This window comes from Arachis duranensis, chromosome 7, assembly GCF_000817695.3.
Source record: "Arachis duranensis cultivar V14167 chromosome 7, aradu.V14167.gnm2.J7QH, whole genome shotgun sequence".
Lineage (NCBI taxonomy): Eukaryota > Viridiplantae > Streptophyta > Magnoliopsida > Fabales > Fabaceae > Arachis > Arachis duranensis.
The window spans coordinates 15,217,753-15,229,369 of record NC_029778.3 but is presented as its reverse complement, the minus strand read 5'-3'; the positions used below and the strand labels follow the sequence as shown (position 1 = coordinate 15,229,369).

Below are 11,617 nucleotides of genomic sequence, written 5' to 3'. Positions count from 1 at the left end.
CATTTTGCTATCTACAGTCGTCTTTAAAACAAAAAAAAAAATTAAACTGTAAAACAAAACTACCTTATCCCTAAAATATTGGTAAAAAATTGGGAATGAGAGTGGTCCCTCGAAAGATGTTTTCTTCTTCATTGATGCATTTTCTTAGGGCTCAAATTGCTTGCCTTCAAAGGTTTGTCCAAAGCTCCAATCCTTGGGGGCAACATTGTAGGATGTAACTGTTTTTCCATCGCTACCGGTAACCTCAAAGGAAAGAGGTTGGTTTTGTAGTAACGCATTTATGTGCCAGTTCTGGCCCCAATTCCGACCCATTGGGAGCCAACCTGTTCTGGAGCCCTTAACCTTCACGGCGACTATGTCTCCATGACCAGCAACATTGCTGATAAGCACTGAAAGGAAGATACCAGAGCCAGTTACTGTAAACCGGATTCCTCCTTCCCTTCTGCATTGTATCCTGCACCATAACAGAACAGAACATCAAAATACATCCTGCAACATTGCTCACTCTTTACATTCAGAAATATATTTTTAAGTATATCTATGGCACTTATGGATCCATTTACCTCCTGAATTGACAAGAAAACCATATATCATTCCCTTGGATATATCTAAAAAAAATTGCCATAGAAACCTTGTAGCAACAAGGTTGCATATAGACAATTAGACATGGCGAACTACTAATTTCACTCTGTATTCCAATAATTTGTGTTAAGTGTAGCATGATGATACAAAATATTACTAATCACCATTCTAATTTTTCATAAATAAACTCATGATCCCTTTTACTAATTTAAATTTCATTAGGATTAAACAGGCAAGCGCTTTTTATAAAGATTTTTCTCAATTAGGCTCCTGAGCAAGCTTTTTCTGATAAAATTCATCCAGTAAACTTGATTTGGAGACCTAATCTCATATGAGTTAACTCGACACTTCAATAACCTTGCTCTTGAAGAGGCCAATGACAACAAATAAACCACGCAAAATAAAGGAAACAGGATTAACCACCCCCAATGTATCTCATTAATCATCTAATTAGCATTCAAGAACCCAAGCCTGCACCTTGAAAGCTGATAAGTGATAACACAAAAATGCAGATTACGAATTCATCAAATAGAGATAGCTCTGAATTTCAGCCAAGTGAAAAGAAGTCATTGTTCAATGCAATCAAACCTACCGACACAACTATCATGCAATCATTCATATCCACTTTCTGTTTAGAGTTCCCAAGATTTACGTAACTAACTCAAATATCACAGCAGCAGGTATCCATTGTCTAAATATCACTAATTAATCCAAAAACTAAATCCCTAAAATGAAGGGGGGAAAAATGAAGCGAAAGCAAGGGAAATGCTACACTACAGTTAGGGTGTACCTTCTATACTGGACCGGCATGTTGCCAGCCTTCCAAATGGCGATCTTCTCAAAGGCCTCAATCGGAAGCACAAAATGCTTATTTGGAGGGTTACAGTGTCCACCACCTTCATTATCAAACCCGTAATTGGGCGCACAGAAGTTCGTGGCGGTTACAATAATGGAAGTTCCAGGTATACACCACTTGAGATCATCCACACACTTCACCTCGAAGCACGCGCCGCAGATCTGGCCGCGTTCAAAGAGTGCCTCGCTGAGACCAACGGTTGCCATGCCGTAGCCGGCTTTCACGAGGTCGCCGTAGCCGCACGCGCCGCCGACAGCGTCGCGAGGGTCGGCAGCGGCGTAGTAGGTGGCGTGCGCGGATCGCCACTCGGAGAGGGAAGTTGAAGAAGAGGGAGAGGAAGGTGGTTGTTGGGAAGAAGAGTAGTGTGACGTGGCAAGGGGAGAGAGTGTGAAGAGAGTAGCAATGGTTAGTGTGAGTGTGGAGAGTGTGGTGAGTAACATTGTTTGGTTTAGTTGTTCTACTTTCTAGTTTTGGGGGTGGTTTCCAGAGTGAAGTGGAAGAAGAGGAAGAAGAATAGAAGATTGAAGAAGGGAACAAAGAGTGAAGAGATAGACGGTGATTTTTTTTTCCCCCTTTTTCAAATGGTTACTTTATTTGCATCAGACGAATGTGGTCAGTGGTGTACGTTTTTTTTTTTCAGTTCATTAAAAGCATTAGTAAAATAAAAAAAAAGATCTTTTTTGAGAAGTTGTAATTTACATATTTTTTTAAAAGATCTTTTTTCCTTAAAAAAAGATGTTTTTCATGTAATAAATAAACAAAAAAGTACTTTTATATTATTATACCCACATAATTGATAGATAAAAAAATATTTTTATATGAGATATCCAAACAAAAAATTACTTTTACTTCTCTATAAGATCTTTTAAAAAAAGATAACTAAAAAAAGATCTTTTCTTAAAAGCTCACCCAAACAAGTCCTAAGTGGAACATACAAGAGCCAAAAATACACTTTTATAATTTCTATGTTATCTTTGGTATAGCTATCAATAACATGAGTTACTTTTCGCACTACTCTCTAAAATAACAAAACATCTTAGCAACATAATCTACCACTGCCGCTGCTTTATTTTGAAAAATCACCTCATTTTTACATAATTAGATGTTTCATATAACTGAGAAGAAACACACTAGTCATGTTTTCGCGCATCTTTTCTCAAATTCGTCATCCTCCAGCTCTCAAAATGTTCTTTTATGGAGCTTGGGAAGCTCCAAGAAAGACCCACATGACTTATTCATGCACACCACACCTGCCAAGCAAATTCACACGTAATAAACAAATGTTGTACAGTTTCAATTTCCTTACTACACATAACACAGATGTTATCACTTTGTTCAATGATGCCTAATCTGCTCAAGCGATCCTTTGTATTCACTAGGCCTACAAGTACGAACCAAGTAAACAACTCTACCCGCGGTGGAACAATTCCTTTCCATATTCCATTTGTGAACTTATAGTTGAGGACATCATCCGTCAATGTCTCTACCTGCAAAGCCTGCACAAAAGAGTTAGTCGTATAAATGCCTTCCTTATCAAATTTTCACACCATTATATCTTGTGTGTCTGCTATCAGTCTCACAGCTTGCAAGGTCTCAAGCATTTGGTTCAGACTACCAGTCTCCCATTGTCGGAGTTCTCTCCTCCAATGGAAGTTCCAAACCCACTCTATTCCATCCCAAAATCCACACTCCCCAATCACAGATCCCTTATTATCTGAAATCATGTAGAGTCTTGGAAAGGAGTCTTTCAGCTTTTCCGGCTGTAGCCATGTATCTTCCCAAAATCTGGTTAGTCTGCCATCGCCTACTTCCGTAGCCAACCCGTCAATCATCTTCTGTCTTACATGTTGCTCCTTGATTTGCAAGTTACAAATATCCCTCCACGGACCCCCTTTTGCTGGTATAGCTTGAGTAGACAATAACTGCCCAGGGTTTAGATTATTGCATGAGCATACAACTTTCTTCCATAGAGGACACTCTTCTTTAGAGAATCTCCACCATCATTTAAACAACAATGCGGTATTACGAATCATCGCATCTCCCACACCTAGTCCCCCTAATTTCTTCGGTGCATGTATCATCTCCCATTTTACAAGAGCCAATCCAGGTCGTCCGTCGTCCTTCTCCTAAAAGAATCTTCTTTGCAATGAGATTATTTTTTTGGCCACCGTAACTGGCATTTTATACAAGCTCAAATAGTACGTAGGCAGACTATTGATCACAGATTTAATGAGAACCAGCTTTCCCACTTTGCTTAGCACCTTTGCTTTTCACAAACTCAGTTTCTCCTCCACCTTATCTATTACTGGCTTCCACGTTTTTACCAGCCTCGGGTTTGCACCTAGATTAATTCCTAAATATTTTACTGGTAGATTCGCCGCCTAACATCCTAACAACCTGCACATTTAACTGGCCCACTCCTGACTGCAATTTTCCGGTATCAAACTAGACTTGTCAAATTTGATGCTCAATCCCGACATGACCTCAAAACACCTCAGGAGTCTCTTTGTAGTTCCTCACTGTATCCTCCTCTGGTGGGCAGAACAAAATAGTGTCATTAGCAAACTGGACGTGAGATAACTCTACATTGTCCCTGCCTACTAATAGAGGAGCTATCCTCCTGTTTCTTACCGCCTCACCTATCATCCTGTTCAGCACATCTACAACGAGGACGAATAGAAAAGGTGATAACGGGTCGCCTTGTTGAAGCCCTCCTTCCATCTTGAACGGCTTGGAAGGAGCCCCATTAACCATTACAGATATAGAAGCTGATCTAATGCACTCTGTAATCCATGCCCTCCATCTTCTACCGAACCCCATCTTTTCTAGCACAATGTCAACAAAATTCCATTTGACTCTATTATAGGCTTTCTGGAAGTCCAATTTGATGATAGATGATGCCTTCTTCTTCATTTTTAGCCAGTGTACAGTTTCACAGGCGATTAATGCTCCATCATGTATTCGCCTGCCTTTGACAAATGCACTCTGTGATTCTCCCACTAATCCTGGCATTACGCTCCTTATTCTTCTTGTTAACACTTTTGATATGACCTTGTAAATGCAACCAACCATACTGATCGGTCTAAGGTCCTTTATCTCCTTTGCACCCACAAACTTCGGAGCCAACACTACCCAAGTAATATTGGAGTCTGCTGGTAGTCTCTCTGTCTCGAAGAAGCTAATCACAGCTTGAGTGAACTCCACTCCAATCTCCTCCCAACATCTTTTTATAAAGTTCATGTTATATCCATCGCTGTCCGGAGCCTTAGATGATTCACAGTCCCATACTGTCTCCTTTACTTCCTCTACCGTTGGTAACACCTCTAGTGCTTGAGCTTCCTCCATCTCTAAGCGATTAACTAACCCATCTCGAAAACTGATATTTGGTGACTCGTCCTGGTGGTATAAGTTCATGTAGAAATATCTAATTGCAACCTTAATCCATGCATGATTCCTTACCAACCTTCCATTAATCATTAAAGACTCAATCCGGTTATTCCTTCTCCTTGCTGATGCAATATTGTGGAAGTATCTGGTATTCCTATCCATCTCCTTAGCATGTTTAGACCTAGACATTTGCTTCCAGTGCATATCTTACCTCTCATACCATACCTCACAACATCTTACCAGTGCCTTTCTTCTTGCTTCTACTATACCATCGTATACACCATTGCTAACCATGTCATCCACTTTCTTGATCTCTTCCTCAAACCTTTGGATCTTTTCATGTATATTCCCAAAATGCTGTTTGTGCCATCTACCCAGTGGTTTTGTCAGTGCCTTTACTTTATCCAGGAACTACACATCGCCCAAGCCCCTCCATTCTTCCTTCAGCATCTTTAGAAAGCCTTCGTACGTGAACCATGCGTCTAAACTTCGGAACGGTCTTGGTCCCTGAGCTATTCTTCTATCTTCTACTATCAGAGGGCAATGATCTGAAAGCCCCCTCGGGCCTCCTCTTAAGGGAGTATCTGGGTATGCATCTAGCCATTCCACGCTAACTATGCATCTATCAGTACGGCTGTAGGACTGGCCTCTAAATCATGTATACTTCTGATCATTGATTGCCAAGTCCACTAACTCCATATCATTGAGCCATGTTTTGAAGTCTTCAGCAGAAGCTGACAAGTTGGTCGCCTCTTTTCTTTCCTCTATACGCACAATCTCATTGAAATCTCCCATGTAGCAAAATGGGATTTGGCATAATCCTGTAATATAGCTTAATTCCTCCCACATTAAGAGTTTTTCGTCTCTCACATGCGGCCCATACACCAGACAAATCGCACATTGAAAATTATCTTTTGTCATCACGCCTTCTACACATAACTACTTATCTCCTTTATAGCAATTTATCAATTCAAATAATGACTCATCCCAAATTAATAGTAAACCTCCGGACGCTCCAACAGAATTAACACACTCCCAACTAGCTCTATCATTACCCCAAATTCTAGCTACATCGTATTTATTCACCTCTTCTTTTTTTGTTTCTATCAACCCCAACATATTTAATCTAAGCTTATTTTTGAAGTTCCTGATCATGTTCAGTTTTGCAACACCTCTTAACCCCCTAATATTTCAAGAACTTAAAATCATTTATAAATTTTGTTGCACACCTGTTTACGGCATTTTGGGCGGCTTCTTCTGATTTTCTCCTTTTGTTTTTCCTGTCTTCGCTTCAGAGCTATGACTTCATTTTGCTCTTGGAGGATTGCCATGATGTCTTCCTCATCACTGCATGGTATTGCTCCTGATTCAACTGCCAGTTTTCAGGCCTCTTTATTCTCCGCCATTTCTTCCTCCCAAGTACGAATTTGCTTTCCTCTGCACATCACTGAATCTTCTTGCATATCCACATCTGTTCCAAGTTCTTCCACTACTTGGTTCTCAGGTTCTCCTGCTTTTTCAATTCTAGAAACTTCTCCCAGGCCCACGACTTCCCCCGCCATGGGCTTTCTGCCTTCTGTATCACCGGTTGCACTTTTCTCTTCTTGTGCAGCAATTTTTGTCATTGCAATTGAACTCTCAACCTACTCCCGGTAGCTAGTCTTCCTGTTTAAAGTTTCAAGTTGGTGGTCAGTTGTAGCGCCTCACGGCTCCTGTTGCTGCTCGTCATGGCCGCACCTTACTCCTTCCGCCGCATCAACCCCAGCGTGCTGACAATGGGTTCGTTGCTGGGGAAAATGGCTGATTCAGAGCGCCATCTTCCAAGCAGGTGGCGCCTTCCCCAGCCTGTTCGCACTCCTCATGGCTGCCCCTTGCGCCGTCCCTTGCTTCCACCACTGCAGGATGTCCATCTGTCTTTGCTTTCCCAGCAGTGCCTTGCACTGCGCATCATTCCCTTTGGCCGCCCGAACTTCTGCCCAGGCTTGCAGCATCGTGTCTTCGTTGACTCCGTTCGACTGCAGCAGAAACCGCTTGGTTCCTCGCACCTTCATTAAACCGGGTCAGATCATCCTCAGCCGGGTCAGCCCTACCCGGTCCTGATAACACAAGGCCAGCCTTCTTCCTTTGGGCCTTTGTCTTCTTAGTTTTACTAACATCATGTTTCACTCCGTTGGGCCTTTTTGTCTTCTGCCCTTTAATCACTCTTCCCTTAATTTTTGTATTCCTCTTGTCCTGACCAAAAAAGCAATAATCCCTTGGAATCTCCTCATAATTATATGATAAAATGCAATCTGAATCTTCTTCTGTTTGATTTGTAACCAACGCCTTGAAATTATTATTCTCCTTGATTAGTTCATCATTAGTACTCACATAATTGCAATTTGAATTTTAAATATTCCATTCATTTAATTCAAAAGGTGGAATCCCGACATTGCCCTTTTGGTTGTTCTTCATTCCGTTGTTCCACCACCGTAATTTCGGCCGCTGGATCCCTACTGGCTGCCAATGGCTCTGCTCTGCTACTGCCCTCCACCCTTTCAATATCATTATGCATATCCTTCCTTACCGCTACGCGTTCAGCTTCTTGGTCTATCTTCATGTCCGAAAAACATGTTGCTCCATACACCTCTCCACCCACCTCTTTTACAAGGACATCGAAGCCGCTTGTTCCAATAGTGACATGAATCCACTCATTGATCATACTGAACATACAAGTGTCAATCATAACTCATTCAACACTAAATGAGCTACATGTTTTTGTTAAATCGTCACACTTTACCACCTCCCCCCATTGACCTCCCAATTTGGTAAAGGTCTCCGTCGATCAAGCATGCATCGGTACTCCATAACACTCCAACCATACTCTTCTTGTCTCACTCCTCTCACTCTCATCCCATACCATATGGAACAATTTTAAAAACTCATTCATTCTGAATGTGTACGCTTCCTCAGCACTAGATACCGTGTCAAACGTTAGCATTGCTTTATAAGCGCCCAAGTCCTGTACATGCATCACACACGGCCATTCATTATGAATCTTTTGGTGGAGTGCCTGAAAGTTGATCATCGTCTTTGTTCCTCCCACAATACTCCTTTGCAACCATACAACATTATCTTTTGCCACTGAAATCTCTATTTTCTTGGTCCACCCAATCTTATTCGAGTCTTTAACAACTGTCTCTCCCGGCATCTTTTCTATCTTCCCTTCTTCCTTTCTTGGCTCCCTATGTTTCTGCTGCAGGCTGCCTTTATCCCTTTGTCTTGTATCGCTCTCTATTTCTTTTACTTTGTTCTCTTTCACGTCAGATTTTCTTCTGTATTTTGCTTCTGCTACGAACATTCTTTTCCTCCTCAGCACCATGTTATTCATTTCTGCAATAGCCTTCAAAGCTCCTCCTTTTGTTGTGTACCGCACGAATGCAAATAGGTAAATCTGTCCGTTCTTGTTCTTCCTTGACAGGTAGATGTCTATAATCCTTCCCGTCCAGTTGAACAGACTAAAAATTTCTCGTTTCGATATATCCACCGGTAGATTGTCTACAAATATAGAGAAAGAGTCTAACTCCAATCGGTGATACTCTTCCTTGTTCCAGATTCTAGGATCCTTTCCGTGATTGGTCTTTTGCCTATTGCTACCCCTCCCATTGTTCCCCCACCCCATGTTTCCCCTCGCTCTCTCTCCCCTTTTTTCTCATTTTTCTTTTAAAAAAATAGAGATGAGTAATGTTTTAATGAGTAAAGTATTGCTTTTGTCCCCAACATTTAGGGTAAGTCTCAAATTTGTCCTTAACGTTTCAATCGTTCTATTTAAGTCTCTAACATTTTAAAATTGACTTAATATTGTCATGCCATTAGGGATCTGTTAACAGAATTGATGGTTGGACAAAATTGAGACGATTTTGAAATGTTAGGGACTTAAATAAAACGAAAACGTTGGGGACAAAAATGATACATAAAAATAAATTTTAATTTTATCCTTCAATACTATCAATTTTTTACTATACATAGTATTCAATTATTTTTTAATCACATCTAAGTAAATTACACTTAATTATATTACTTTTATTCTAAATAATTTTTTTATAATTTTACTCTTAAATATTTTTAATTATCATAAAATGTTTGTAAAATGACTAGTATATAAACTTGCGAAAAAAAATAATATATATACAATAAAATATAAATTATATTTTTGTCTCTAATGTATCAAAATTCTTTAAAATTATAAAAAAAAATAAATTTATTTAAAATGAAAGTAACGTGATTAAGTGTAATTTACTTAGATGTAATTAAAAAATTGAATATTATGTACACTAAAAATTTATATTATTGAAAAATAAAATAAAATTAAAATTTATTTTTATGTATCGTTTTTGTCTCCAACGTTTCCGTCCTATTTAAGTCCTTTACGTTTCAAAATCGTCTCAATTTTGTCCCGCTGTCAATCCTATTAACGGATCCCTAACGGGCAGGACAATATTGAGTCAATTTTAAAATGTTAGGGACTTAAATAGAACGATTGAAACGCTAGGGACAACTTTGGGACTTATCCCAAATGTTGGGGACAAAAATGATACTTTACTCTTTTAGTATTTTAGTCTTCATTCTTCAATCCGCCGCATCCGATTCGCGATAAATATTCGCATCCGATCCGAAAATTGTGGATACGATCCGATCTGCATATTGATAAGATCGGATAGGATCCAATCCGCACTCTTTAAGAATCGGATCGCGGTTATCTGCTCTATATCCGCGTATTTGATCTGCAAATCCGCAAATCCGCACAATAATAATTAAAAATATATAAATATATATATGTTTGGTATTATAGTTACTTATTTGTATATTTTAGTTAGTAATTATTATTCATATATTGTATTATTTATTTTGTTATTTAGAAAGAGTTTGATTAAAAATATTTTAGGAATAAATAAGTTAATATTTTAGGAAAAGTCTAAGGGGCCAGCAACTTTATTGAATTCTGGCCAGCATGTATTTCATACCATTGGATGAAATCTTACACCATGAAAAAACATCATTGATGGCTACTTGATGACTACAAATCACAAAAGTTGCTGGCCCCTAACACTCCTCATATTTTTATTGAATTTTTTACATAGAATATGATTAAAAAGAGAAGGTTCAATTATGGGATATATCCGATATCCAATTCGCACGTTTGTGAATCGGATCTGATGCTAAAAAATGCGGATATAATATTAGATCCGATGGGAATTGTGCGGATCGAATCGAATTTTCGACCATATCCGATACGATTCGCGTACACCCCTATGAACAACGGGTGTGTCAACAATGTGACAACTGATTATACTTACAGATTCAATAATTTTGAAAAAATACTCCAATCTAATTTCACTTTCACCTTTCTCCTTTTTTATTACCTATTTTCACTCACACCAAATCCTAAACTCTATTTTCATCGCAGTCTTCCGCTGTCGCCTCTTCTAAAATGCCATTCATTGTTGCCAGTCAAGAAGTTGTGGTACGCCACTGTCACCACCTCTCTCAGAACGGAGATGATATTCCATAGCTACTCCACCCCGCACCGCTGCCTCTCCTCCACACCCCACCGTCGCCTCTCCTCCACGCCGCACTGTCACATTTCCATCTCCTCTGAAGCCTACGAAGTGTCGTCACTGCCTCCGCCACTACTCCCTACAGCGGCACCGTGCCTCTGTTGCCAACAGCCGTGCATTTTTGACGAGTGAGAAGGCCACCCATCGCCTCATGCACCGTGCACAGCTGCACCACCCTATTGCTCCTTGCAACACGCATTCCTGTCAAGGAAGAAGGCTGCTCGTCGTACAGCCGCACCGCGACAACGCGACTCCTCTACTTCGTCTTAGTCTTAGTTTACCCAAATGGTATGGTCCAAATAAACATCCACATCTTAGTGAAAAGAACCATCCCCATATATAATAAAATGAACATCATGCAGAGCATGTGCAGGCAGAATCAAACAAATCAAGTAAAATATCAATGGTATATCCAAATAAATATCTACTTTAGAATGAAAAGAGCCATCTGCATACTTAGTAAAATGAACATCCGACTTAGTTGATAAGAAATAAATAACGAGATAGCAGCTGCTGGGGGCACCGGAGTCGCGATACAGCAGTGGCGGCGGTGGCACAAAGAGTAGTTATGGCAAAAAGAAAAAAATTCAAAATTATTATTAAACCTAATTAATTCAAAATTTGATTTTTGAAATTAAAATTAACTTCTTTTTTAACCTATTGTTTAGAGAATGTTAATTCTAATTTTTCAAATTTTAAAATTTGATCATAATTAATTAATTACAAATCTAAAATTTAAATTTAATTTTATCTTTTCTTTTTAATCTGTTGGTTACGTTGTTTTCTATATGTGTTGTTTTTTTGTACTTTCTCTTTAGTTTTTAATACTTTTGCTAAAGGCTAAAATTGTCTTTATATTTTTTTATCAAAATCTTATTTTTAAAATATTTATTTTAACCTAAATATTAATCTTTTAGGCAAATTGTTTCCAATAAAAATAATTATAAACTTTAAAAAAAAGAAAAATAGATTCAAGGAAAAAGAAATAGAAGAAGGGGGAAAGGATAAAGGGGAAAGAAGATGATGTGCTAGTGGAGTAAGGAGAAGCCGTCGCCAAAGACAACATGAGAAGGAGAGGTCAGAATCATTGTTGAAGAGAAAGAAAAAGAGAGAGATAACCAGAAAGAAGATAAATGCAATAGATGGAAGTGAAAATGAAATGCAAAGAAAAAGGAGGATATGGCAACGAGAAAAG

General features: G+C 39.1%; 1 protein-coding gene across 1 annotated transcript in view; it reads right to left on the bottom strand.

The window, feature by feature from the left end:
- The window catches only part of LOC107458083 (expansin-A13), a gene marked incomplete in the record, with an annotated part of 2,249 nt that extends 192 nt beyond the window's left edge, over nt 1-2,057 (bottom strand). Inside the window, 2 exon segments of the mRNA XM_016076296.3 lie at nt 31-454; nt 1,373-2,057. Of these exon segments, the coding sequence (XP_015931782.1) occupies nt 145-454; nt 1,373-1,878 (816 nt within the window).
- Nucleotides 2,058-11,617: the final 9,560 nt, after the last annotated feature.